General features: G+C 40.9%; 1 protein-coding gene across 3 annotated transcripts in view; it reads right to left on the bottom strand.

Moving 5' to 3' along the window:
• The window catches only part of grb10b (growth factor receptor-bound protein 10b), a 64,001-nt gene that overhangs the window by 9,877 nt on the left and 26,624 nt on the right, over positions 1-27,500 (bottom strand). For all 3 annotated transcript variants that reach the window (XM_084942786.1, XM_084942785.1, XM_084942784.1), the window contains exons 4-6: positions 22,515-22,800; positions 20,549-20,693; positions 2,417-2,573 (exon numbers count right to left, since the gene is read on the bottom strand). In XM_084942786.1, the coding sequence (XP_084798912.1) occupies positions 2,417-2,573; positions 20,549-20,693; positions 22,515-22,800 (588 nt within the window). The remainder of the gene's footprint in view (positions 1-2,416; positions 2,574-20,548; positions 20,694-22,514; positions 22,801-27,500) is intronic.

Here is a 27,500-nt window from a genome sequence, read left to right as displayed (position 1 = left end):
TCAGCAGCACAGCGAGAGTGGGCAGCAGGAATAGGCACCGTATTGTTCTAGACTCTCGGAAATCTCTATTCTCGTCTACCATCCAACTGCATGTGCACACATTCAGGATCACATGCCGTGTGTGCAGACCCGATATAAAGCGGGGGTGCGCACGCAAATGGAGGCAGGAGTCTCACATACTGCTACAATTCAATTTCACTATATGAAGGAAATATTTAATGCACATATTACAGTGGCCGGCACCTCTCACGCAATTAAATATCAGCAAACAGCTACCAAACCAAGTTTTGGATATTAAAACATTCCATCAAATACTTAACTGCATTTATCACAAATGTAATTTGTTTTTTTATGGCCACATGGCTATTAAAAACCCCCCAAAATCAATACTTGAGGGAGAATAAAGTAAACAAATGTAATTATGGCCTGTGACAAGCAATTAAGCACATCTGTTAGCTACTCAAAAATACTGATGAGAGCCACATATATGGAAATGTGTCAGCAAATGTGTTGTGATGCATACACTGAGCTTACTTTGTTTTTTTTTTTTAAGAACACATATACAAATGGAGTGAAGCAAGTATAACATTTCAGCTTTAACAAACAGCACGCTGACGTCTCACTTACTGAAACGTCTAAACACTGGAGATGATAAGTAGCAATTCCAGACCTGAAAAGAATAGCGTTGCAGTACAGGTGCGCCAGAACAGAATAAAGGGCTCCCAGCCAAAAATGATGTCACTCACAATAAGCCAGCTTAACTGTATTTGGCAGCAAGGTGCTGGCAGGAGTGATGAGAAATGTAAGCAGATCATGATAGATGGTGAAATGTAAGGTTAGAGCTTTGGGACCTTTACTTGGAATAATACAATCTATTCTCTGCAAGTTTCATCACCTGACAACATTAACAGCTAGCACAAAAAAAAATAAAACTACACAAATATACTGACACAAGTTACTGGTTCATAAATTAAATGTCTTTTTTTGTGTGTGTTAAACCGTGTTTCTGTCTACTGTGCACTTCACTAGCAGACATGCAGCTCTATATAAAATTACACCCCCTTCTCTCCCACATCTGTTCAACTGTGCAGACATGAGCAGAGAGCACAGGCTCAACTTGTCTCTCATAAGTGCTTTATAATTGCCCCCTCCTCAGGGGTTTCTTTCCTTTTTTCTTCAACAGTCAGCTGGCCACAACCTTCCAAAGCCCCTCTTATACTGCTGAGTGTAGCACAAAAATCACCCGGACATAAATGTAAACCTCTGCGGCCTTCTTAATGCAGCACCAAGTTAAAATAGAGCTGTGTCTTTATAATGCTACATTAGTAGTTTGGTAGTATTCGAAACTAAATGTCACATTCTTATACTTTTTAGCAAATCGGGGTAAATGTTAAGCCAAGTTGGCCACACTGCGTTACCTTCTTCCCACCTTTTTAAATACCTTCAGCAGTGTTTACCTCTAAATCCAAGAAGAACATATAGTATAACACACCACACATGTCCCTACTAATGAGCAGCAAAATCATCCCCATCAGGTCAGCATCTGGTGCACTCATCGGCTTCACCTCTCCATCAGTTAGAATAGCAGGTCCAGTAAAAAAAGCTTTAAACAACTGCATCTGCTAACACATAACCACCAACCACTACCTTCTCTCAAACCGTATCAACTGACATCACATTTTAGGTCAAAATATTTCCCAACAAATAGATCAGGGCTCATAATGAGGGGTGGAAGTGTCCTGGATTCTTTGCCCATTCCCACTATGATTGTTTTGTTTTGTTTTTATTTGATCTTAAATCAGTCTGCCAGAGTTAAAAATATCAGGACGTCCAATATAATTACTCTGCACTGGAACTACTTTCTCAAAAATTAAACAACAATCAAAAGCATACTAAAAGAGCCTCAAGATATTGATTTTAATGTAATCGTGCACACATGGAGATTAGACTGTTTTTTGCTCTCATTTAACTGCTCGGTTTTGAGCTTTCTTTTAGATATTTCTTCCCCGAATAATCTTTTGTCTCTTCTCTATCGAATGTGAAAATAATTAACCTGTCAGTACTAAAATAAACTTCCTATCGGCTACTACAACTTTCCACACAGCCACTGCGTGATACTGGATAAGATCAATGGAATTTTTGGCTTCGTGCATGCATATGCTTTCTAGCATGCACTCATGCTTGAATACACGCCTGGGTAAGAATCAGCGCCTCAACTGTCCAGCCAAGTATACGGGCATGCATGCATAAATATCAATGCACCTGTAACTCAGTGATTGAATTGCAAGTCTGAGCCCACCCATGAGCCCATGGGTTTCTGTGTGGGAAAATGTGCCTGTTCATGTGTGCTCACGGGTATGTGTGTCTGTGTATGAGACTGAGAATGTTTTCAGGCTTCTACAGCTCTGTTCCTTACCTAGCCCTAGCAGTGGGTGGTGTTCAACAAGTGCCCAACTGTTGTCATCCACACAATGGCTTTTATAAACCAGGAGCTGGCACAGGTCCCTGGCTGTCATGTTGGCTGGGATCTCCACAACTTTACCCATGCCGTCTTCACTGAAGATCTTCACAATCTGTGACGAGAAATCCAAGGTTTCAGTTTGAGTGAACAGAAATCACATGAAGGTAGTCTGACAAACGAAATACTAAAAAAAAGTGAGAAGAAACTTTTATAGTAAACCCATCGTGACTTTTACACAAATCCTTTTTTTGAACACTAGAGTCTAATAGGTGGGTGAAGCCAGCAATTTTCCTCAAACACTGCAATACGGTTTCTCATATAGCACCTTATGCACTATAGCATACACAGCCTTGTAATTACGGCACACAATAGAAAAGAACAGACATTCAAAACTATACGGTAATTGTGGCGTTAGAAATAACAGATGAGCTTTTCTTATAGCAACTTGTCGATGTAATACAGAAGCAAATACGCTGCAGTGCATAACAAGTGTCCGCTCTTGTGAACACAAAGCCGGTCCAAATGGGTACGTACTGAACACAGCTCAAAGAGAAGCAAGTTTTAAGTTACAGTATATAAAAGATGAGGAATACGAACACTGTGCTTTCCAGCTTAACCTCATAAACAAAACTGTCTTAACTCGAACTGACTGTTGTTAAATTGTTTACTTTCTTTAATAACGCATTTCACACAGTAGCATCATGAACGTTGGTAAGAGTACTGTAGCTAGCTCAAAAATAAATAATATCAATAAAACCCATGTTGCTATTAAAAGCATGCTCGTTTGGGGAAGGTTGTAATATTTGGAGATGGTTGAGGTGGAATTTGTTTTTATTTTGTACGAATCAAAAAGGACAAATACAAATTTGGAGCGCTGTTACACCTCTGCATAAAATGTAAACACATCTACTCCACTGATCTTTCTATATATTGCTGTATAGCAATAATGCATGAGGTGCTGAACAGCTAAAACCTTCCTCTAAGATCCCATCTGTGTGAGAGCCTACCATCACTATCCAGGCATCTAATATTAGCATTAGTAGCACTACATCTATACTGTGGATAAGCCTTTTATTCCACCACATAATCCAGGGGATTTTGACAGTCCAAGTTCCCAGAGCCATTTTTTTAATAAACAGGACAACATGTGTTAACATTTACTTGATACATTTCTAATGGCCCCCAGAGAAACTAGAGCAACCTACTTAACCTACAGACAAATGCAGCCCTTAGCCTACACAGGAATCCAGCCTACTAAGCTTTCACATGTATGCATGCCTCCCACATAATATCATGACAAAGAAATTCTGTTCTCTTCCTGAGCAAATACCCAGCTTATAGCATCACAGTTTGCACAAGCCAGGCCTAAGGCAGTCTGCCCATCAAAGATGTTTAAGATGAAACGCAATGGAGCATATACCCCTTTTCAAGGGTGCTGACGTATTTGGATCCTTTTGCTCTGCTCACATCTTGGAAAAGGGGAAAAAAAAAAAAAAAAAAAAAATGTCTTCAGCCTTAACAGTATTTACACATTACATTTCCTGTCTCAGGTTTAACGTGAAAGTACTTCAAAAAGAAAATGTCTTAAATTGTAAAAAGAGGAGAGGGAGGCGAAAAGAGAAATGAGACACAGGAAGAGGGGTCTTACCTCCACGGCCCGCAATAGGCAGCAGTCCGGGGAACACGAAGGCATTTTCGGAATGAATCGGCTCCCCCAAACACTCACATAAGCGCACTCACTCCAATATAGTCAATAAGACAGAAAACCTCGCTGTTCTGTCGCCCTGTGTCCTCCAGAAAGAAAGGTACCAATTTGAATGCCAACAGCTGACAGTTGTGCTACCTGTCATGAGGCTAGTCCTCAAGTCTGTGGGCTGCAGTCTCCAAAAAAGAAAAAAGGAAAAAAAAAAAAAAAAAGAAAGAAAGAGAAAAGGAAAAAACAAACTGTCTGTGTCACCTAATGCCGGTATGTATACAGCGCACAGGACGAAGACACTGAAGCAGTCGGCGATCGGATGGCAGCAGGTACAGTAGAGTGCTTCCAGTGCCGGTTGAGTCTGACAACTATGCTCTGTCTCTCTCTCTCTCCCTCACAAAGGGTTACAGCCTCAGCCATGGGCTCTGAGGCACACTGAATCAAACCACACGCTCACTAACCAATCATAAAGCTGCAGCAGGCTGATGTAATCATTCCCACACAGACCTAGGCGCGCACACAACACACACACGCTCCCTCCGAGGCACTCAAGTAGACACACATACGCACAGTCATGCACAAACACAGCCAACTTTTTCAGACCTCTTGACGATCTGTGCTTAAGTTTCTTTTCAGAGCTCGATGCAAGAGGGGGCACGTTTGGAAAGAGTGCGGCGCAGTGAAGAGGACAAAGACAACAACCCCCCCCCAAAAAAAGTTTCTCTTTATTGCTCCTCTCGTTCCAAAATGTTCGCAAGTTTTTAGGTGAACGTTCGGAGGCTTGTCCGTTTTTCCTTCTTTTGTGTTCACCTTCCCCTCCCTTCTTACCTGCATTCCTCCCTTTATGTGGCTTAACTTTTAACTCCCTGCTTACAGCAGTAACAAGACTCATTACAGTGCAAATGAAATGAAACAGACCTGGGCTGGCACTTCAGCACTCCAACCTCCTACTTCTCCCGTAGTGGCTTGCTTTGTGCCAACATTCTTTCTCTCTAAAGAACAAAAAAGTTAGAGACTTCTGCACACATGCACACACACACACACACACACACACACACACACACACACACCACTCCTTTCAACTCTGATATTTAATATAGCATCAGACAGACAAAAGCTTTGACACACCCCGTCTGGGAAAGGCAAGAGGAGCTTTACCTTGTCCTTGAAGTAACTTCCCCTCCCCCCCCCCCTTACTTCTTCTGGGAAAAGCAGGATGCGTGTGCTTATACATGTGTGGGTGAGGTGTGATGACAAAATGAGCACAGTTCCTCGGAAGAAAGGAGGAAATAGTGGTTAAAGTGGTAGCGGGAAACTTTGGGGAGGGAGTGGGAAAGAGTAAGGCTGGGAGAGAGGAGAGACAGGGGGAGAGTGAGCGAGCGAGGGAGAAGTGTATGATTGAACATGGGCAGTGGCAAGTATGTGGGAGTGTGTGTGGGATAGGGAGAAAGAGACAGACGGATGTGAGATGTGAAGGAAAACGAGTGGGAAGCAGAGGGAAGTGAGAAAGAAAGACTGTCTGGTGACACGCTGCAGCAGAATGTGTAGTATGAAAGCTCTCTATTGTTAACTGTCTCTAGCCTGCACAGCTGTTCCCACACACCCCCCTCACTGTCACTGCATTCACCCTCACTGAGACCAGGACACACTCCCATGCATACGTCACAGTTTGTTGGCAAGCAAGGAAAGTCCCAGGAAGGCTGCACGCATCATACATGTCATTTAATCAAACTGTTTAGTAGTGCGTTTGTGTTTTTTTTTTTTAACCTTGCACAATAGGGTTGTGAGGGTCAACAAAAGTGCTCTTTTGGTAAATTAGAACTCCTTTGCACTCTAACCATTTAAAAGCATTGTATCACCATCTTTGCCAATTTACATTCTATGACTGTGCACCTGTTTTATTAAGATCACTCTAAAACTGGACAAAACTGCCAAGTAAATAAATACTTTTTGAAACCATGCATGGCTGGTGGTACTCTGGTACACACACACACCTATGCAAATCAACCAGAAATCACCAGTTGCTGGACTGATGGCCTTTTCTCTAATCCACACAGGGTCAAAGTTGTTCATATCATAGACCTCCACTAATATTTTGTTAAAATCCCTTAGTAAGTTTAGTAACCATCAACAAGCTCATAGCATAAATCTGGCTTGATATTTGGACACTCTTCTTGGCAGAATTGAGTTAATTTAAATTGGTTGGTTTCCTGGCTTTTAAGTACAGTGCACAAATTTTGCAACAGGGTTGAAGTCAGCTTTTGAGAAAACTACTCAAGAAGCCTAATGTTGAGTGTTGAGATTGTTGTTTTGTTGGAAAAACCAATGGTGTCAAGGTTTCGACCATCTACCTGCTGATGTGAAGTAAAGTTGAATAATTATGATTCCATCTACTTTTTGCAATTCCATTAGTGCCAAAACAGGCCCAGAACATGATGCTTCCACCACGCTTAACAGTCAGTACAGTGTTTTTAGGTTTGAAAGCCTCACATTTACTCCTCCAAACATACCTTTTGTCATTGTCGCCATATGGCTCAGTCTTTGTCTAGTCTGACCAGAAAACTTTGCCAAAAAGCATTTGTCTTTATGATGTGGGCAGCTCTAAGTTTCACTCAAACTTAAAAGTTTTTGGGCGTTCCCATTGTTCCGAGTATTGGTCAGTCCATTGAGTGCTGTCCAACAAACCCTTACCTGGCATAGAGAAACTTCCAGTTGTAATCAATCAATCAATCATGATCACTAACAACATTAATAGACTTCGACCTTGTCAAATTAAGACATCGTAAAACCGTCAGCACCACCTAAAAAATTCAAGTGAATGCATGTCTATATTTGAGCCTGTGTTTCTTTCTAGACACATGAAGCTAAAACTGGGATTAACTACTGAAAATAATAACCAGCATCTGCAAGAACAGCATGAATTATTGGAAAAGCATCTGTTTTGATGTTACTAAAGAACCAACACATGGACATGTTTCACTGTTAAAACAGTCAGGAATACACCAATGAGCTACAAGAGTGTGTGGCTTGGTTTGAAAGTAAATTTTCCTTTTCTGTCATACCTTAGTGTTCATAAAAACAACATACAACTGTATGACCAAAAGAAATTTGTGTAGTATAGTAGAAAAGAGGAAGGAAAGCTTTCAGAGGGCCTCTCAACCTCTGTGATGACTCAGGTCTGATAGCTGCCCTGTGATGCAATCCCCCAAGGAGAGACTGAAAGCTTCTAGCAACACACATCCACAATCCAGACAGACCGGAACCAGATGTGTTCATATATGCATCTTCATATACACTGACCCATTTTTTTGTATTACAGTTTCTGCACAAACATACATGCATAATTCTCCAAAGATACAGCTAGACACAAATTGGAGAAGTACAGTTGGGTCAAAGCAAAGCTGAAATATGTACACAAGCATGTGTGTGCACGCCCTGCAGCCAACACGCACACTCACATCAATCTCTGAGAATTGGCTGCAGCTCTATAAATAGTTCCACTGGTATTACGTACACATTACAAGCCATTACATCAGACAAGAGTTACTAAAGACTATTAGCCATTTGGCACACAAGCCTGCACACATTAAGATCCAACACATACAGGAAGTTTTGTTAGAAGGTAAAAAAATGGCAGGCTGGACGACAGCTGTGCCATAGGAGAGGAGTCGGTGTTCATAAAACAGTAGGAGGGAAAGTGGGGACGACGCTAACAACATCCATATTTAATTCACTGTAATCAAAGATAAGTGATAAATTAGAAATAAAATGTCTCATTTATTCTTTGTCATTACTGATATGATCTCAACCTTCTGGATTACATGAGCTACTTAACTATGGCATTTTTAACTATGTATATTTTAAATAGTTTTATCTTTGTAATTTTGGAAGGGGTCCATGTATGATCATTTCTGGATGTTGCGGGTGTGGCAAATGAACACTGACTATTAAAAACTCCTGCACTTAAATTCAACATCCGATGGATTTGAAACCATGCAAAACCACTTTGTCGGTGAGAATTTGTACACCTGGTGCACGGAAGTTAGTGTGGATATCAATGCTGATGCAAACATTTGAATGTATTGCCTTAGTAAGGCTTTAGGTCACCAGAATAGCTTCAATATGCCTTGCTGTGTCATGTTGATGATGGTGCCGACTGCCATTTTCTTTGATGTAGGTCTAATATCCCACATGTGTTTCTACAGGTTGAGCTCTGAAGACTGATAAAAGGCTTTCTTAAAGGTCAAGTCAACTTCAAAGTGATTTTCAGTGGCCTTTCCCTCTAAGCACACAAGTGGACAAAAACTATACCAGCAAAGGGTCAAGGGTTCAGGTTTTTCTTTTAATTGCCACCCGTCTGTATAACTGCCATCTCTGTTTTACAAAACCCCTTCATGTTGCCAGAGAAGAACTGTAGCCATTGATAGGCTGATTTGGCTCACACGACCCACCCTAGTTCCATATTCCCATTAACAAGTACGCCTTATAAAGCCCCTCTGACTGTAATGCAGGGCTGTGTGTGGTCCAGGGCGCTCCTGGAAACTGACGTCTGGATGATGAGATGGAGGCACAAAAACCTGAATGAGCCTGGGGCAATTGGCCATCCCTGGTCAATGCCTGTAGTCAGCATAAGTGGGAGGCATTAGCCAAGAATACTCTGCTGACTCACGAAGAAAGGATAGTGAGTGGTCCCTCGCCATCCAATTAAGACCCAAGATATAAAAGGGCCTATCTGGGCTTAGCAGAGCCAGGATAGGGCAAAGTCCAGAAGGCAAGAATAAAAAAAGTTTACTGGACAAGAGACAGACGGAGGAAAACAGAGGATGAAGAGGACTGATGTATAGAGAGAAGCAAAGAAGGAAACAGTGCACAGTAACTGTACACATGTAAGTATGGTGGCAAGCTGCCATCTCTGCCACTGTGCAGCCAGGAAGAAGACTATACACTCTATATTGGGCAGTTAGTTAGCCCACAGAGCCTGCTCTGTCTGTAAACAATGGAGTCTTAACACCCATTTAGACCCAAAGTTAAAGCTTGGAGGATTCCAGAACCGAACTGAGTCAAATTTAATTAGCAAAGCAGGCCATGTAGCAAAAATTTATGTCAGACATTTGGATAAGAAACAGTATTTAACAGCCACAGGAGATTAATATTAGGAATATGAAGGTAGAGGGAAGGTACTTTATACTTTGACTTCAACTAAAGTGTTAGTTGCCATTTTAAAAGCACCTCAGACCCCATCTGGACTTTATTAGTTAGGTCAAAGTCATATTCAAGTTTAGTGGGTTATAAAAGCAGCCAAGTTAAATGAACTTGATAAACGTGTCAAGTAAAATTACAATTACTGTAATTTGACTATTTGTCACAAACCCCATTGTTATAGTCTTGCTTTTCTAAAAGCAAATTGTTTCTTTTAAATGGAAAACTCACAGCCCCGGTTTTTAAATGCATTATTTTTAAACCACAGTCAGTACAGAAACACAATAATACGAGTTTACAGGAGTGGCAATAAAATGTGGTCACGGTAACAGAAGTAATTAACGTGACTGAATTTAACATGTAGTAAAAGAGAGTGGGTTTATTTGGTAAGTGTAATCTTTTTTTTATTTTTTTTTTATTTTTTTTTTATATAAAGCGTGGGTCTTGTTCGAAGCTAGCTGTTACGTTAGTTTTGTCTCTCGTAAACTTAAGCAGACTGAGTAAAACAGAACTGTTCATTCAGTACGTGCTACAAAAGAAACCACTGCCGAAATACAGCTACAGTGTAGTCAGTTATTTTGTGTATTTTTAATGCCAAAAGAGTTGATAAGAAAACTAGAGGAAACTATGCTTACCAAAAAATGTAAAAATCCATGCAATTTACTAATGTTCATTTGAATTTTAGTGGCATACTATTAAAAATTGGTTGAACATGCACAGTTTATGGCAACACACTTTTGTGAAGGCCATCCAGACTGGGTTACCACGATGCAAGAACGGAGTCCCCTATTTACTGTGACTACCTGCTGAGAAACACCCCGCATGGAGCCAAATATTTTACCAACAGGATTAGAAGTGGCAGTAAATGCTTAATTGTGCACCAGGGCTGATTGCCATCAAACCCTGGGGAGCAAATGTGCTTTCAGACCACTGCTGATTTGGACACACTGTCCAATTACAGCAGGAGGGCAAAATGAGGGGGTGGTGGAATTGGATGAACAAAGGATGACATCATTAGTATGATTTTGGCACTAAACCAAGAATGGTCCACTTGTTGTATGGCAAGCAGTGACAGTGTTGAACTGTGACCCTGGACAAAGTTGAAATGACCAGCTGATGTGAGTGTATTCCTCTCATTTGCATTTCATACAATTTTATAAAATCTAAGTACATTTTTACGCTACAGAAGGGAGAGGAAGCTACAGGTCTCTGTAGCATGATTGATTAAAGAAAAAAAACAAAGAGACTAATAGCATGACAGGCAAGTACAAACAACGATTTCCCATTCAGAGGAATCACAGCATGTGCCTCCGTTCTGTACAAACTGTCCTCAATAATGGGAGTTTTCTCTGGAGACATCAAGATCACAGTGTCTGTCTGTAACATTCTCTCCATCTCATTGCTGACACAAATCCCATTGCCAGCTTTTTGAGTCGAGCACTCGTCTCTTAAGTTTCTTGGATCAGAGTCTTTAAGCAAGGGGAAAAAAAGTTGGTCTGAAGGCTGGTTGATTTCAGCGTTTCCCTTCTTTTTGTCATTTTCCCTATCGTCTACATTTTTCCAAGTTAAAGCTTCCAAGTGATGCTTATAGGTAAAAAAAAACAAAAACAAACTAACATAACTGTCTTTTCCATGCCATTTATTTTTTACTTAAGAGCAGTCTCCTCGATTTGGAAAGCAGTTCTAGTGGCATTCAATCATCCATCCATTCGCTTCCGCTTATCCTTTTCAGGGTCGCAGGGAGCGCTGGAGCCTCTTAGGGCGAGAGGTAGGGCACACCCTGGACAGGTTGCCAGTCTGTCACAGGGCTAACACATAGACAAAGACAACCATTCACTCACAAACACACCTATGGGCAATTTAGTGTTTCCAGTTAACCTAACCCCACTAAGTGCATGTCTTTGGACAGAGGGAGGAAGCCGGAGTACCCGGGGAGAACACATGCAAACACGGGAGAACATCCCAACTCCACACAGAACGACCCCGGCCTGATGGTGGAATTGAACTCAGGACCTTCTTGCTGTGAGGCAACAGTGCTAACCACCGTCTGTAAAAATCCAAACAGTCTGTTGCAATCTAGGGAGATAAATGTTGCTAAGTTATGCTTTTAGTGTAAAAAATTAAACCAAATTCATGTAATCAAATGTCTCCATGTTATAAATAACTGAAAAAACCCTTTAACAATACTTAAATTATCCCTCTTAGCAGCTTTTAATTTCTTCCTCCCTCATACTCCTGTCGCTTCTCTCCTTTTTTTGCCTTTCCACAGCAGCAGTTTCTGAAATCTGATCTGTCCTACTTTCCCCAGTCAGAGACAGAGAGGGAGAGAGCGAGCGAACGGGGGAAGGCTAGGAGAGAGGGAAATGCAGTCTTCATGACCTACATGAGTCCAACAGCTCTGTTCAGCTTCAGCCAGATAAAATGCCTACAGGCAGCAACACACAGCTGTCTTTGTGCGACGCACGGATATAAACAAACGGACATGTGTATATATACACCTGTACATACACCTTGAAATGTGTGCAAGAAGAAGAAAGAAAAACATACCCTGAAAACCTTGTGCTAGAAAAGGCCTGATGATGTAAAAATAGTTAAGCTTCATGCACTACATGTTAAGCTGTTATCATAATCTGATGAATGAAAGTATTCTCACACATATTTGACACAGACCATCACGTATAGACTGAAACGGAGCAGAAAGCAAACAGTATCAGGGATTCCCATTAGTTGTGGGAGTAATATGATCCCACCCTTTTAGCTGGGAGAAATGTGGCTTCTAATCTTACACTGCTTCTGGGACAAGGAGTGAAAGATGGACCCTTAAAGGTGTATCATCCTCCAGTGCCTGGGTGGTCTCACCATGCTCCCATTAAAAGACAATTATTCAGTTAAAATTAATACTGAGGGGTAGTAAAAACAACTCAATCATATGCAACGCTTGGAGCTTTCTTCCAAAACCCCAAGGAATGACCAAATCTCACCAAAAAGTAAATGCCTCCTAAATCTGTCACTAAAACGTAAGTCTTTGATGAAACAGTGGGACAGCTGGGATGAAAAGAGATCAGTATTTACTTGGAGGTCTCTTCTGGTTTAGCGATAGTCTAGCTTCATTCTTGGGCTTACTCAAGAACGAACATGTTCTTGCTCACTTTCTCTTGAACTTCAAAATAAAAAGTACTTAAAACACTTTATCTCAAACCTCCAGTTGAACCTTTATTGCTCTACTTTATGTGCTTTTAATTATACTGCAGCACCATGGCTGATATGGGATTATTTTAAATATTGTTAACAACAATGCTTCAACAAATATCAGGTCTTTGTTGGATTTTTTCGTATTTCTGAAAGAAATTACTTTAAGAAGCTGTCCACCTGCTGTAGATGGTTTGGGTTTTTTTGTTTTTTTTTTTGGTTTTTTTTTAAGGCCTGCCACTTCTGTCGTTTTTGACTTGTCCAGTTTCCTCAAATTGTATTATACAATTCAAACAATACAAAGATTTGTCAGGTTTTCAGTTTGGAAATCACCTTGTTTGTGCAAAAGAGCAACAACTTTATCCCTGTCAAACTGGATGTTTGCGATAGTTTTTTCTCCCATAGATTCAACTAAAGAAATGAAACAAATGTGTGACAGGCTGCTAGTAATAATGTGCCTAAAGATACAATTTAAATGTGGTTCTTTCCCCAAGTTGTGTATGTGCAGACAACACTGGTTCATCTCTAGAATTAGGGATTATTTATGAGTTGACTTTTTATGCTTTAATGATTGATAGATCAGCAGTGTTAAGTGAAAATGGGCAGCCATAATGATTGGACAGAAAACACCAGTGTCCAAAGAAAAACTTTGAATGACTTTGAGAAGTAATGATCACATGAGTCTAGCTGGAAGCATAATATTAATAAACGAGGGCTGTTTCCACAAACCAAGTTCATCTCAGGAGGTCTTTATTATGGTGAGTCATTTTATTTTCTAAGCATTTCCCTTGATATTATTACACGAGCTGTGAAATAAGATGAGCTGCTCTGTTCCGAGTCCCAATTTTAAACTATTGTTTGTACTCCAACTAATCATGCCAGTGTATTAAACGGGCTGTGTGTGCACATTTGTGCCCGTTCATCCATGTGTGGGACTAGCATGCCGAGACATGTTTCCATTTAGTGGCTCGGGATAAATGCGGTGCTGACACACGAGATGTTCCAGACTCGACCGCAACCTGGCTGGCTCCCCTCCAGGTTGTATTTGTTCAGCGGGTGCCAAACAATTTGTATTTTGCAGCACTGAATACTGCAAATCCACTCACTTAATTCATTGTGTATACACACAGAATTTGCAGGACAAATGTCTCATTGGGTTTCTCTACATTTTCAGAAGTGTACCCAAGTGTCTGTTTGGTACTTCTGCCTTTTCAGGTTCCTTCTTTAAAAGATAATCCTACCATTGAACATTACTTTTACTTTGCCACGCCCATACAGGAGGTTAATATGAGAGATATTGGGATGTTTTAATGCAGTCGATTACATCAGCAAAGCAGAAAATTAAAAAAAGAAACTGCAAAACTCTTTGATTACTTGGGTTAATCATTACATTTCACAGATATAATAATAAGCAAGTAGGCATTCGAGTTCTCACAAAGGGTTACTGCGCTCCTTGCATTTTATTTTTACTCCTGCCACAAAAAGCATCAGCTAACATGTGCACGCACATGCACTTTGAGCTCAGGGCTAGATGTAATGTTAGGAATAATGAGGCCAACAGGCAGACATGCATCAAACACACATGTCTATACACACGCACAATAAAACATCCAGTCTCAGTTACAAATAATCACAAAGACATAAACAATTCAATTGGTATAAACAGTACAAATCACACACACACGTACACCACAAATGTATAAATGTAACTCGCCAGTGATTGCAGAATACAACAAGTGTCTGTATGTGTGTGTTCCATGTTTTACTTTAAGATCCACTTAAAAAGCAAGGCTGGCAGCTGGAAGAGTGAGCCAGCAGATTTCTGGCGCTGCATCACCTTTGATCTCTGCACAGTGCGGCTTGCAGAACACGGGAATGCGCGCACATAAACGTACTGTCGAGTACTCACAAACCTACAGATCCCCTATCGTAAAGACAGCCGTACGTGCGCTAGAAACGTGCAAATACACAAAAACGACCCTCCTCGCCAACAGACCTCTACTTTTGCATACATGCTCGCACACACGCACAGCTGCGCACAGCCACAGATGTTCCCACACATTAAGGCCAACAGTTTGGGCATCAGCAGCATTCCATTCTGAGTTTACAATGGAAAAATCTGCCCTTTGACCTGGAGCATTTTCAACATTCATGAAAGCAACAGCCAGGGAATGCCTTGTTTGAGTGCTGAGAGGTGGGATGGATTGATGTCCTTTATTTATACATCAGCTGTTTCTGGTTAAATACTGTTGCCTTTTTTTTTTCCTCCTCCAACCAACAGAATGGACATCTAAGAATTCTGAGTTTTATTAAAATGACAATCCATTTATACGTGGAATAAACAGTACACCTTGTAACACTATTACATATTATTATAGTCTCCATTATTTTGAAGCTTCTTTAATCAATATTTTGAAAACAAACAATCAAAGAATGAAATAAAATGTGTGAATTTTGGACTTTTAAGATGACTTGCTGATGCACAAACTGAGCATCAGAATGGAGGGGCGGGGGGGGGAAGTGATTTTAGTAACTTGTTTTTAGTGCCAGATGGGCTGTCTGAGTATTTTAGAAACTGCTGATCTGCTGGGATTTCCCACACAACCGTTTCTAGCGTTTACAAAAAATGGTCAGAGGGAAAATATCCAATGGCAGTTCTCTGGAACAAGCAGATGGTCAGAGGAAAGAAGGAGGCCAGGATGCCTCAACCGGTGGCAACAGCAACTAAAATAACTACTAGTTATAACCAAGGTCCACTTCAGGTCATCAGCTAAGAACAGAAAACTGAGGCTAAAATTCAATGATCACCAAATTTAGACAACAGAAGAGTGAAGAAGCTTTGCCTGTCCTGATCAGCCTTGAGATACAGGAAGTTGGGTCCAAATTTGGCATAAATAACAGGAAAGGGTAACAGTGTGGGGGATGTTTTCATGGACTTATCAACTGAGCATTGTTTACCCGAGTACTGTTGCTGACAACACCCGTTCCAGTTGCCGAATCCTGCTTCCAGCAGGTTAATGCAATTTGTCAAATCATCTCAAAATGATTTCTTGCATATGACAATGACTTTAACCCTCCACAGTCACTAGATCCCAGCACCTCTGGGATGTGGTGGAATGGGAGAGTCACATCGCAGATGTTTAGATAACACATCTGCAAGAACTTTGTGATGTCTTCATGCCAATGTGGAGTAATATATTTAAGGAATGTTTGCAAAACTTTTCTGAAACTATGTCATGAAGGCATCTCTAAAGGAAAAAGGCAAAAGGCAAATAAAAGCATGTAGCAAGGTCCCAAAAAAAGTTGTCTCTATTCATCTGGATGTAGCGTTTTCAGTGGGAGAAACATTTCCTCACTTGTTCCAAGTGACTTGTGCTGACTGAAACTAGCAATGGGCTGTGAGGCCGGTGTTAGTCAGTGGCCTGTATTTCCAGATGCAATATTTGCATAGAGATGGTGATTTTACATCCAAGGCTCTGTTATCTTTCAGAAAACACATAATCAGATGCAATACTTTTATAACACTGAACAAATTATATCTGAAGAATAGCCAGTGTTCGTTCATGCTAGAACACTGATGAAATTTTAGACTGTCAGTTTTCTTAAATCGGCCTAAAAAAAAAAAAAAAAAAAAAAAACAAACAAAAAAAACAAAAAACACAGCAATTACAATTTTATTTAATCCGACTTGCTCAACTGGACATGATGCTGACACTGAAAACCAACAGCCCATTTGCACATTATTAGTGCCAACCAATCTTCCCCAGCTTGTCTGGCACTATGAGCTATTCTGGGCTTGTCATATCATCATGTGCAAATGAGTATTCATCTACAGAACTAAGCTGTCACAGGACACACTTGGAAGTACTAGGGCCAAGCTAAGACCAAGTGGATTTTTGGATGACTAAAAGCTTGGAGTAAAGACCTAACAAGAGATGATGACAGAGAGAAAAGGACAGATGCAGTTTAACACACACACACACACACAAAAAAAAAAAAAAAAAAAAAAAAAAAAACCCAGACCAACCATTGGGATGATAATGAAACAGACAAGAGAAGCCTGCCATAATGTGGAGTAAAGGGCTACAGGACATACAGGGTATGCTGAAGCCAACAAAATCTGGCTATCCAGTGACCAAATCAGTGCTTTCACTCCAGAATGAATGGGATAACTATAGAAGCACAGCATCCACCAAGCAATGACTGCACTACTGTTGTTTCTTAGAGGATTTCCCATAACACAAGCATACATGCTGTCCTACATGGTTCCCAATGCCACAGTAGTTAAGTGTCAGTGATCTTACATAAAAGCTAGATAGTTCAGCTTTGTTGATCATCCAGAAGCTCTTGAAATAACCTATTTTAATGATTCTCATGCACCATCACCGACTAAAGCTTTACACGAACACTGCATTTGATCTCTGTTCATTAAAAATAAAATAAAAAACAAAAAAAAAGAAAACACTAGCCCATGTATTTCAGAGTGTACAGTTAAAAAAAAAAAAACCAAGCCTGTGAGAGGAGAGCTGAGAATTGAGAAGTGGAGGAAAACGGGAATGGGTTGGGAGATGGGGGTGGCTTTGGGGGGTTGGGTGGGTAATTGCGAATCATATGGCTGTGTCAAACTGCGTGGCCAATGATTCCTGACAGCCCTGCACTACATCCTCATGCACGGAGGCCAAGGGCTGAAGTAAGGAGACAGAAGTATGAGTCTGTCAGAAAACGCCTGGAGGTCGGAAAATTCTGTAAACTAAACAGAAACTTCTCCACAGCAGATTGGCTGCTTTAATTTAGTATTTGGAGGACATGCAGATGAGTACACAGAGACAATGTCAAAGACAGAAGAAAGGGCAGAAAGAAGAAAAAAGGCACACAACAGGGCACATGTGGTTTAAATGATAAAAGGTTAGAAGTTGTGGAAAGTAGGTGCAATAATTTACATGCTCACCATCCTACATGTCAAACCTAAACAACTCACTTTCTTCTTTATGGATCTGAACCACTATACCACAAGAAAGCAGTGCCATCGTCTCCGAAACTGGACCCCCTTATAGGCACTGGTGTGAGATGAGATTGCTCCATGGGAGAGTTTTTAGTGGAAAGGTGCTGAATCAAATTTCCAATGAGACATACTTTCCATTGCTATCAACAATGGATAGACACTGCCAGTGCTGTAAATAGTTTACAGAACTCACAAAGAGAAAGAGGCGGATGTGAATGCAGCCACACATGTATCTAAAAAACAAATATACCCGTATGCATGGACGGATGCATAGCACGTTTGCACGTTTACAAAAGTGTGTGCACTGTAAACACACAAAAGGAGTTAAATTTTCCATAGTTGCTCTTCTTTGTAAAAGTTTGGTGATCTGTAAAAAACCTGTAAAAGGTCCTGTTGGTCTTTTTTTTGTGGGGGGAGGACTGTTTATCTTTATGGGTATGTTCAAGGTTTATTACAGTCTCAGTATATGTATAGCAGAGATTAAGCACGTCATGCTAACCTTCAATTATGACTGGCAAACAGATCTCTCATAATTAAAATCAAACCAGTCTCACAAGACAAACACTTCATGATGAAATTAAATGTTTACACAGCACGTGAAAGATGTAAACAAAACGTTAGCTTGGAGTTGTCATATACAGAACAACAGTATTAGGAGCCAGACTGATTTATCATAGGGCCAATATAATCAGCTGGTAATTAGCCATTTGCTAATGAATCACAGCAGCAATTACAGTCGGTAAATTACAATTTAAAAGATTAAAAGTAAAGACGACCCTTCAACCATGTTATGGGTGTGGAAATAGAGTTTGTCCACCTGAGGCATTCAACAATTTCCTCTCCTACAAAGACAACCCCAGCCCAGTTTATGTCCAGCTGTGTAGGGAAAAACTAAATGCTGCCAGATGTATCTGAATATTGGAGGAAAGGGGAAAAAAAAAACAACAAAAAAAAAAAACCCCACCAAATATTGGTCTATGCCTTAAAAGTCTAATAATAAAAAATTAAAAAATTAAAAAATAAAAAATAAAATACAAATAAAATACAAAAAAAGTCTAATAATCAGTCAGGCTTTAATCTTTTGCCGCTTTATTAAATCATTGCTTGTTAAAATGCTCGACACAAACAACACACGTCAGATCACAGCAGCTCTGCTTCAATGTTAGTGGAAACTGTTGGTTTGTAACAACTCCAGTTCCTCTCCACATTCCCCAAGACCGCACTTTACACTCTGCATAGAATATTTAATTTAATATGTGTATTTTTAACACGCTCTGTGGGAATTAAAAACAAAAAACATCAAAAACATTCACATGCAGAGTGAGTCACCCACTATAATAAAGTGGTTTCGAATATTTACCCAATACGCCTGCTTTACTAACATACAGACAAAATGTTTGCACAGTTAGCAATTTAATCCGAAACTCAAAGTCCTCGTGAGACATTAATCTTTTTAACCACATGACCGATGATTTACCAAGGTGTGTTTGATACCTGATGAGCTTGGCAAGCAGTGCCTGGAACAGTTTTGAAAAAGCCAGACAAAAAAATAAAATAAAACATTTTTTTTATAATTTAAAACTAATTCGATAAAATGTATCAGTGAAAACAGACGATAAATTCAACTTCTTTCAAAACCAGTTATGGGAAAGACACTTTTTTTGTTTGTCTTTTACAAAAACAGAGAAACTCTGCTATAACTGATGCTAGAGCGCAGTGTACACCAGTCCAGCTTGTTTCCTTTTTGACTGTCGTCACACCAAAAAAAAGACAAAAAAAACCAAAAAACAAAACAAAAAACCACAGCCGTGGATGCCAGGGAACTCAACTGTGGTTCACTCACAAGCACATAGGCTACACCCTGGGCAAGACGTAATCTTGCAGATCTCATGAGAATCCAGCTGCCTCACAAGGTACCTGGATTTATGGCACATCTAGGATTTCAAGCTCAGAACATTTCCACACAACTTTTGTTTTTTGAGGGAGGGCTCAGAACGACTCAGCTGGAACTAGAGTCTGTGATCTCGTACCAGAACAGGCAGGAGCTGCAGCCAGAGTATTTATGAGAAATAGTCCACCCCCATATTACTGTAAACTGCTATGTTACTGTAACCAGTGTTGGCTGGTTCCATATGAAGATCATTAACCTTGTTAATAGAGAGACTCCAGCTTCCAGGAATAGACAGAAGAGTCCCTAAATCTTTGTCAGCACATAACAAACACACATGCCAACATTCAGCCATGTGTGCAGGTACACATGCTCACAAACAAACACACACACACACACACACACGCGTGCCTCTTGCGCTTCCAGTCCACATCTCACTTTTTTCCTTAAATCGAGCCGCAAACCCTCTTGAAAGCATGTGCACTGTATACTACAGTGTCATCACATGCAAGCAATAAACATGCCTCAGACGAACAAAAAAAAGGGGCAGATGTGAGCCAGGAGACTTTCCCAAATGTTTGACATGGCTAGCATACAGATGATTCACAATATTTAAAATCTGCATCCTTCAAAACAAATACAGCACTTTGATTTATTTTCATGTTGTTGACTGAAGCACATTCGACTCAAAGGTCTGTGAATGTGTCACATCCAGTTCTTCAAGAGGGGAAAACATCTTCCATGCTCTCCCAAACAATGAGACAAAAAATGTTTTTGATCCAACACATCCAAACGCAAAGAGATTAACATGTAAAGTATGGAAGCCCGTTTCCGCCACAAAAAAAAAAAGGATCCATAACTTGAAATTTCGAGTTATTTCTCAAAATTTAGACTTAAAAGTAACTAGAAATTTCGAGTTAGCGCTGCCAATCAGTAATCTACGTGAATGACGTCATTTCCTTGTTACCCGGAAGCTGAAACCCTGAGCTACAAATGCTACAGCTAAGCTACCAGTATTATATCCAGTCATGAATCCACAGATTGCTGAGTAACTGGTGAAAAAAAGGCGAAAGAAAAAAAAAACAAAAAAAAAAACTTGTGAATTTTACTTACATGTTTGCCCGAGGAAGGTTCCCCAGGTGGTAGAGACCCAGGACTGAGGACAGGTGAGCTAGCTGGACTGCAGAGCTCAGGGAAAGGGTTGGGGATGGCCGGGAGAGATGACGTCCTCAGCTGCTGCTCCTGCTCCTGCAATCTCCTGAAGAAAGAGGCGGATAAAGACGTGTAAAGTGGTTTGATGAACAGAGCATGTCTTTTGGTTTAAGCTTATGTTTGTTTATTATTATGGTTACCAAAAAAAAAACAAAAAAAAAACTTTAGTCCAAGTCCATGACCTGGAACGGCCTTTTTAGAAGCAAACTTTAAAACAGAGCTGCTGACAGCTGTGAAATACGTGCAGGAAAGGCAGCTAGAATTAATAAAGTTCTGCTGTACAGTATTCAGCCTCATGCCCGTTTCTGTCTGATCTGCTCGTAATGAACAGTCTTGAAGCAAGTGTAAATCACAGAGCCACCCCAGCCAGCTAGTTAATTTTTTTCAATTAATAATACATCAATGATGAATCAAGACATCGCTTTAAAGCAGATTTCTTTTTTTTTTTAATATATAAATTTGGCACATGCAGTGTAAGACTCAAATTATTATCTGACAGCCAATCAACCATTACTTTCAGTATTTTTTAAATTGGCGAGTCCGTTTGTGGAATCCCAGCTTAATAACTACAAATAAATAAATGTGTGGAAGACTGCTTAGCCTCTGTTTCTCTTCCTCAGTCGAGCTCTGTTGCTCCGAAGAACCCAGCGAGTTCAAAAGGCCCGTTCCCTTTTGATGTCTTCCCATCTGAGCCGGAGAACAGGGTTATCTAGAGGTCAGTCCTGAATAATAAGAACTTCAGGGCCTGCTTCTGTGCGTTTGAAAAAGAGCGCTCATAAGACAGAATACTCCATTACCTGATGCTCCCCTCCTGTGTTATTGTCACATAGTCCAAAGGCGAGTAATGGGAGCTGACACCAGCTCTGCGGTGCATGCACGCAGCTATACTTCTATTCTCCCAGCGTGTATGAGTGCAGCCTCGAGGAGGATGCGGTTTAGCACGGTTTAATTTGAAAGAGACATATGCGCATGGTACTTAAATAAATGAGAATCTTCTTCTCGCCTTTGCAGGCTGATGTAAAAGAGGAGTGAAAGGGAGGAACGGGTCATACAGGGGTTACAGATCGGGAGCCAGGAGGAACCGTTATGCTCAATTATCGAGTGGGTGTGGAGGGATGATGGTGTACAGTGAAAATTCTCTTTTGAAATTTGGAGAGAAAAAAGGGTTTGAAGTCTTGCTGTGCGGCTACGCATGTGGCAAACGCATAAAAACGAGGCTGAAAGAAGTTTGTGGCTGAAGTTTACTACCACACTTTTGCTGATTCTGTGGGTGCACGAGCAGTTATAGCCCTGTTGTTTTTAGCATTTTTTAAATTTACTTATTTTAGGGCAATGATTGCACATGTCTTGACAGTTAACAGATGATGAATGAGATGCCCAAAGATGGTGTAACATTTCCTGAAACCTAATGTCTCAGATTAAATGGAGCCTGAACTCCCATCCAGCTCCTGGTACTTACTAAAGCCCCTCAGTTCATCTACTGCCTCAAACAAGCATTTTTAGCACCCTCTCCCCTTCTGTAAAGCCAACTCTCATCTGATTGGCTGTGCCTCACACACAAAAGTTTTGAACAGGAGGTACATGGAGTTTCTGTTTCTGCCGTCACTGTGGAAAACCAAATATTTAGAGCAGTCTGAAGCTTGAGCCTTTGGCTTATGAAGATTACAACGACTTACACTGACCTAATTTGAAACTTTGGCCATGTAGAATAGAGGGGGGGGGGGGCATAATAGATTCTCTTTATAGGTTTCCTTCAGTCCGTACTTTAAACCCATACTCTAACACTAAAAGTTAAGTTTACTATCACATCAAGCAAACAAAAAAGAAAGCTCATAACTGGAGGAGATGAAACTAGTTGAGCAGCTACCTGACAGCATTGATGTGCATCGGCTGTGACCGTCGGAGGCTGGTTTGAGGCGAGTCTGAAGACGCGGAGGGCGGCTCTGGGGAGATGTGGCTTATCCCGTGTGAGTGCTGTCCCTGCCGTGGCTGGTTGTGTTGATGTGCTTGATGGTGGTGGCTGTGTGACGTCGAGGTCTGTCCATTGTGCAGCAGAGGAGTCGATTCTGTCTGTGGACCGCTGCACGAGGAGTACAGGCTCTCCAGTGAAGAGTCCATTTCATTCACCAGGGCCTCCAAGTCGACATCATCCTCTAAAAGACACAGGTATGGCAGAACACACCGGTGAGTTACCATTAACCTGACATGAGCTCCTGTAAAGTAATGGCATGAACTGCTTGTGTAATGAAAAGAACTACAACAAATCGACAAACACCAAAGGGAACCAGTGCGCATATTAACTTTGCGGTTTCAAATAACGTGTATGTGAAATTTGCACTGGGGGCCAAGGTCATATGTTTTAGATCGGTCCAAGCTCTTCTGTAGGCTCAGGAGGTAGAGTGGCTCATCTACCACTCAGAAGGTAGGTGGTGGTTCAAACCCTAGCTCCTCAAACCTTTTTGAGTTCAGCATCTTGCCTCTGTACATTCATTAGTGTGTGAGGTAGGTTTAAAGTGCTTAGTTACAGAATTTTGAGTGCTTAACTTAAATAGAAAAGCACTATATGAGTACCAGTCCACTCCTTTTCTGCATTTCTTTTTTAAAACCTTATACTTGTTTACAGGGTGGGGGCCTTGAAGTGATAGGAGCTAAAACAGCCAACGCAGTTTAAAAAAAAAAAAAAAAAAAAAAAAAAAATCAGTTCCTTTAGAGGCGACTTCAAAATAAATAAATATTAAAAATAAAAAGTCAGCCCCGATAAACTCAGTGTTAAAATGTCCAACTTTAGCATTTAAAAGCATGTTCACAGCCTGGTAGAAACAACAATTTTGGCATCTATGGATACTTTTCCCCACTTTAAAAGATCGGCAACTGTGACTGTCAGCTGAAACTCACTCCAGCTAATAGAGTAGCTGTAAAACCATGTTCAAAAAGTTCATGGTTTTTGAGACAACTCAAGTGCCCAAATACCTAAAAATCTAAAGGTGGAAATCAGCATAATAGGTATCCTATAAGTGCAACAACACACAGTGGGGTTGGGGGTGCGAGTGCTGCAGACTTATAGGACTGATTCTTATTTTAAAACACAGTAAAATGATTAAGTCCCTGGGTATTCAGCCACTTTCCCCTTTCAGTTTCTCATCTAGCTGTGGCCTGGATTTGAACCTTTGCACTAGTAACTCAAGGTAAAAGAAAAAAAGAAAGAAAATACACAACACACAAGCGCCCACGCAGACACGCGCACAGATTTGTTGCCAGTTTTGCCAGAGTGCTCAATCAGCAGGAATATCTTAACATCTCGACTGAATACACCGTAATGCCCTGTGAGCCAAATCTCCAGGGAGATCAGGTACAAGCACAAACCTGCCCATGACACTTTTCAGCTCTAACCGTTGGGGTTCAATGTAAAGGCACCGCACTGCAAGAATCTACTCTGCATTCAGGGCAGCTTTCAAACACTCAGCTTTTAAATGTCTTTAAAAGAAAGATGTGAAATTCTTCTCAGAAGAGGTGTCTATCTTCAAAGTCCTCGCGAAAACCTCCAGGCACATTTAAATTCATGAAGTGAATTTTTCAACCGACTCCAGGAGCATGTTTTATCAAAGCCCGACGTGAGCTCAGCTGAAGGGAAACTCGTCTAATTGCTCCATGCTGTGAAAGTTTGAGCATCTGGGTAAACTGACAGCCCAACTTTGCTCTTTTTAAATTACAATCCACAGCTGTGATTCTGCTTGTGATTAATAATTCTCCATTATGAAAAAGAAATCTATCCCATGAATTTATCATAAGGTCTCTGTAGAGATCCCAACCGTGCTGTTGCACAAATGCAAACCACTAGAGGGAGACAAACTAATTGGATGAGGAAAGGAGCTTTGAGACTCCTGGACACAAACATTTTTCAAAAACTACATTAAATTTGCGTCTCTGGAACACAGGACCAGAAGACTTTTGGGATTAGGAAGCACTGAGGTTGTTAGTTTCTTGTTCAGCAGTGAAGATGCCCTTTGTGAAAAATCTTATGTGGATGGATTATACATCTATGCTCATTTATGAATATGCACATGTGAGCTTTAGATCATAGTTCTGTTAGTAACTAACTGGTAAGTCTAAATGAAATGGAAAGTAATACAGATGCTTTGTTAGCACCAGCCGCCTCCTGCATCCACAAAACCTTAGGCTATACCCAGTATACTTGAGAAAAAAATAATACTAATCTAATGAATGCAAATTAATACTATACTGTAACTTTAACAGACACCGGTCTGCTGTCAGAATTCAAATGAGCCCCACATGCCTCACGTACTGTCCCTGCTGGCTCAGAGTGCAGCACACCTGACAGCTGGATCATGCAGGTGTCATATCACAGGTAAAAATCCCATGACTCATCAGAAAGCTTACATTGGAAAACTGTAATCTGACTAATGTAGTTTTAAAAGCACTGGCCTCAAAGTGAGCACCAGTCTGGCAATGGGCCATTTTTCTTGTGGAAATGCCAGTCTTTCCTCTTCTGAGGAAAAAAGGGAGAGAAAAAAAAAAAAAGGAGGGATTAAACAACAAGAGGCGTCACAGGTTAGTGAGTCAGTATCTCCACGCAAACATCTACATGCAAAGGCATGGCTCTGCCTCTAGCTATAGCTACCTGCTAAAACTTTTGTGTCGCCTTTGAGGACCTTTTCCTTAAAACATAAAATGTAAGGAAGGTGCACCACAGGTGTCTGAACTGCTGGCGCTTAATCTGCAGGTATTAATAGTGACAGATAAGCTGCAGCAGCTACTTATAGATAGCCTAGAGAGCTAAAGACCTATATGCCACAGGATCCAGGGTGCATACGGGGCTAAACACAGGACTAAGGACAGACAACACAGTTGTAATATCGAACAAAGCACCACGACCTGCATGCTGCAGCTGTTGTTTAAAAAAGGAAAAATAATCGACATATATCTAAAAGTTTAGAAAATCTACATGAAATGTAAGACCAAATTTCAAAAATTACTTTTATCCTTTTTATTCTTCAGAGATACGACATGACCCTCAAGGTAGGGAGAGCATGTACCTGACCTAGTATGGCTTCTGGGGAACTGTCAGCATACAAAGAAACACCACCCATAAACTCTTGCAGCTATGAAAGACTTGTGCGTCATTATCAGTCATATGATCGCAATCACCAATGCATGTCACAATCGCACAAACAAAGATATGCGTCATGCTCCGTGGCGTGAGGCAGACAGACTGATGACACAGAAGGCATGCAGGCAGGCACGCACACATGCACAGGATTTAAACTCTGAAGATCTGGAGAGGGAAGCAGCCTATCATTGTTCGTCGTTGGACACAGCCCAGAAAACAGAAGCTACACGTGATACTTGGCTTTGGCAGCCACGAGAAATGACACAAACCTTTAGATCTATCCTCACATGTGTTCTCACTATATTACAGAAGTTATAATATACTAATAAAATATCACAGCAGCTTGTGCAGCAGGAAGCACACATAGCTGCAGCTGTAGACTCAAAACAGGGAGGAAAGAAAAAGACAAGTAGCAGCTCTGATGCATATGCTTAATGTACAGCATCACTACCATGTTATGAGCCTTGTTGTAGGCATGGAGCTTTAAAACAACACTGAACCTCGCTGTGAAAGCTATTACACAGTTGCTGCACTCCTATTCACCACCATGCGCAAAGTTTACAGAGCAAAACAGATGGAAAGAACCAACAGACAGCAGGATTTATTTAAAGCTGTATTCACCCGAGATGCATCTCTGTTAAAAATCTTACAGCTACAGGCTCTGACTCAGCCTCATCCGTTCCTCACAGGAAGAATTTACAAATGCAACAGGGATCACACAACAGAATGGGTAGGAAGGAAATCACTAGCGGCAGAAATTAGTCCTAATACTGAGCGGTAAATGGATATGAGCACAGGTAACAAGTACCTCATTACTTAATCCTTCCACTAAATTAGTCCTTTAAGAGGTGCGATTATCCTGGATCCTATCATCTTAGAGACTGCGGATCCACGTGGAGGTGGTTCAGTTACTGTGCTTTTCTTCTACATTTGAAGAGCACTGGGTCACTATTTAAGCTCCATTTGAGCAAACTGCTTTAACTGTCATATTTGATAAGTATATTTTTGGTTTATTCATAATAACCAAATCCTTTCCCCTTTTCTTTTTAAAGAACTCGGCCTAAACTCCACTGTAGAAGTCAGATCCAAATATAAAGCCTCGACCGCTCCAAGACCAACACGGACATTACTGTTCTCATTTACTCATCGTTTCACTTCTCCCATGAGTGGAATTCATTCCCTCCCCTCCTCCTCTGACATCTTTACTGCCCTCCCTCCTCTTCATAGGACCCATAACAAGTTAAATTAGGGGTAAAAATAGCCCAAGCACCCTCTATTGTTTGAGCCACGCCAAATACAATCAGAACAAACTGAACTAGTTGGACCTGACAAAAATCTGCATAAAATCCGTTTTGAATATTTTGGCTCATTAGCGAGAGAGCGACGTGGACAAAAGCAAGACTATTGCGATGATGGCAGACACGTATGGCTCTCCAGGAATGCTGCCTGTTCATCTTTTAGTCATTCCTGCTAGTTAAGAAAACAAAAAAGGGGCCGCAACCCTAAAGAAGGGGGAATGTATACATATACAGTACATCAACTGCGCGCACACACACACACACACACAAAAGATGTACTGGGGGACAAACAGCATTTGAATACGAGCCCAGCAGAGGGGTTTACATTCAAAGAGATTGGGGGAGTATATAGACGGGCCAAGTCTGAACTGTTAAGCGTGGCTCTGCACTGGGGAGTACAATACCTCTGGTGACAACACCCACTGAG

This window comes from Perissodus microlepis, chromosome 11 (assembly GCF_051167445.1).
Source record: "Perissodus microlepis isolate ML-2025 ecotype Zambia chromosome 11, ASM5116744v1, whole genome shotgun sequence".
Taxonomy (NCBI): domain Eukaryota; kingdom Metazoa; phylum Chordata; class Actinopteri; order Cichliformes; family Cichlidae; genus Perissodus; species Perissodus microlepis.
Note: the sequence above shows the minus strand (reverse complement) of the source record. Positions and strands in the feature narration are given on the sequence as shown.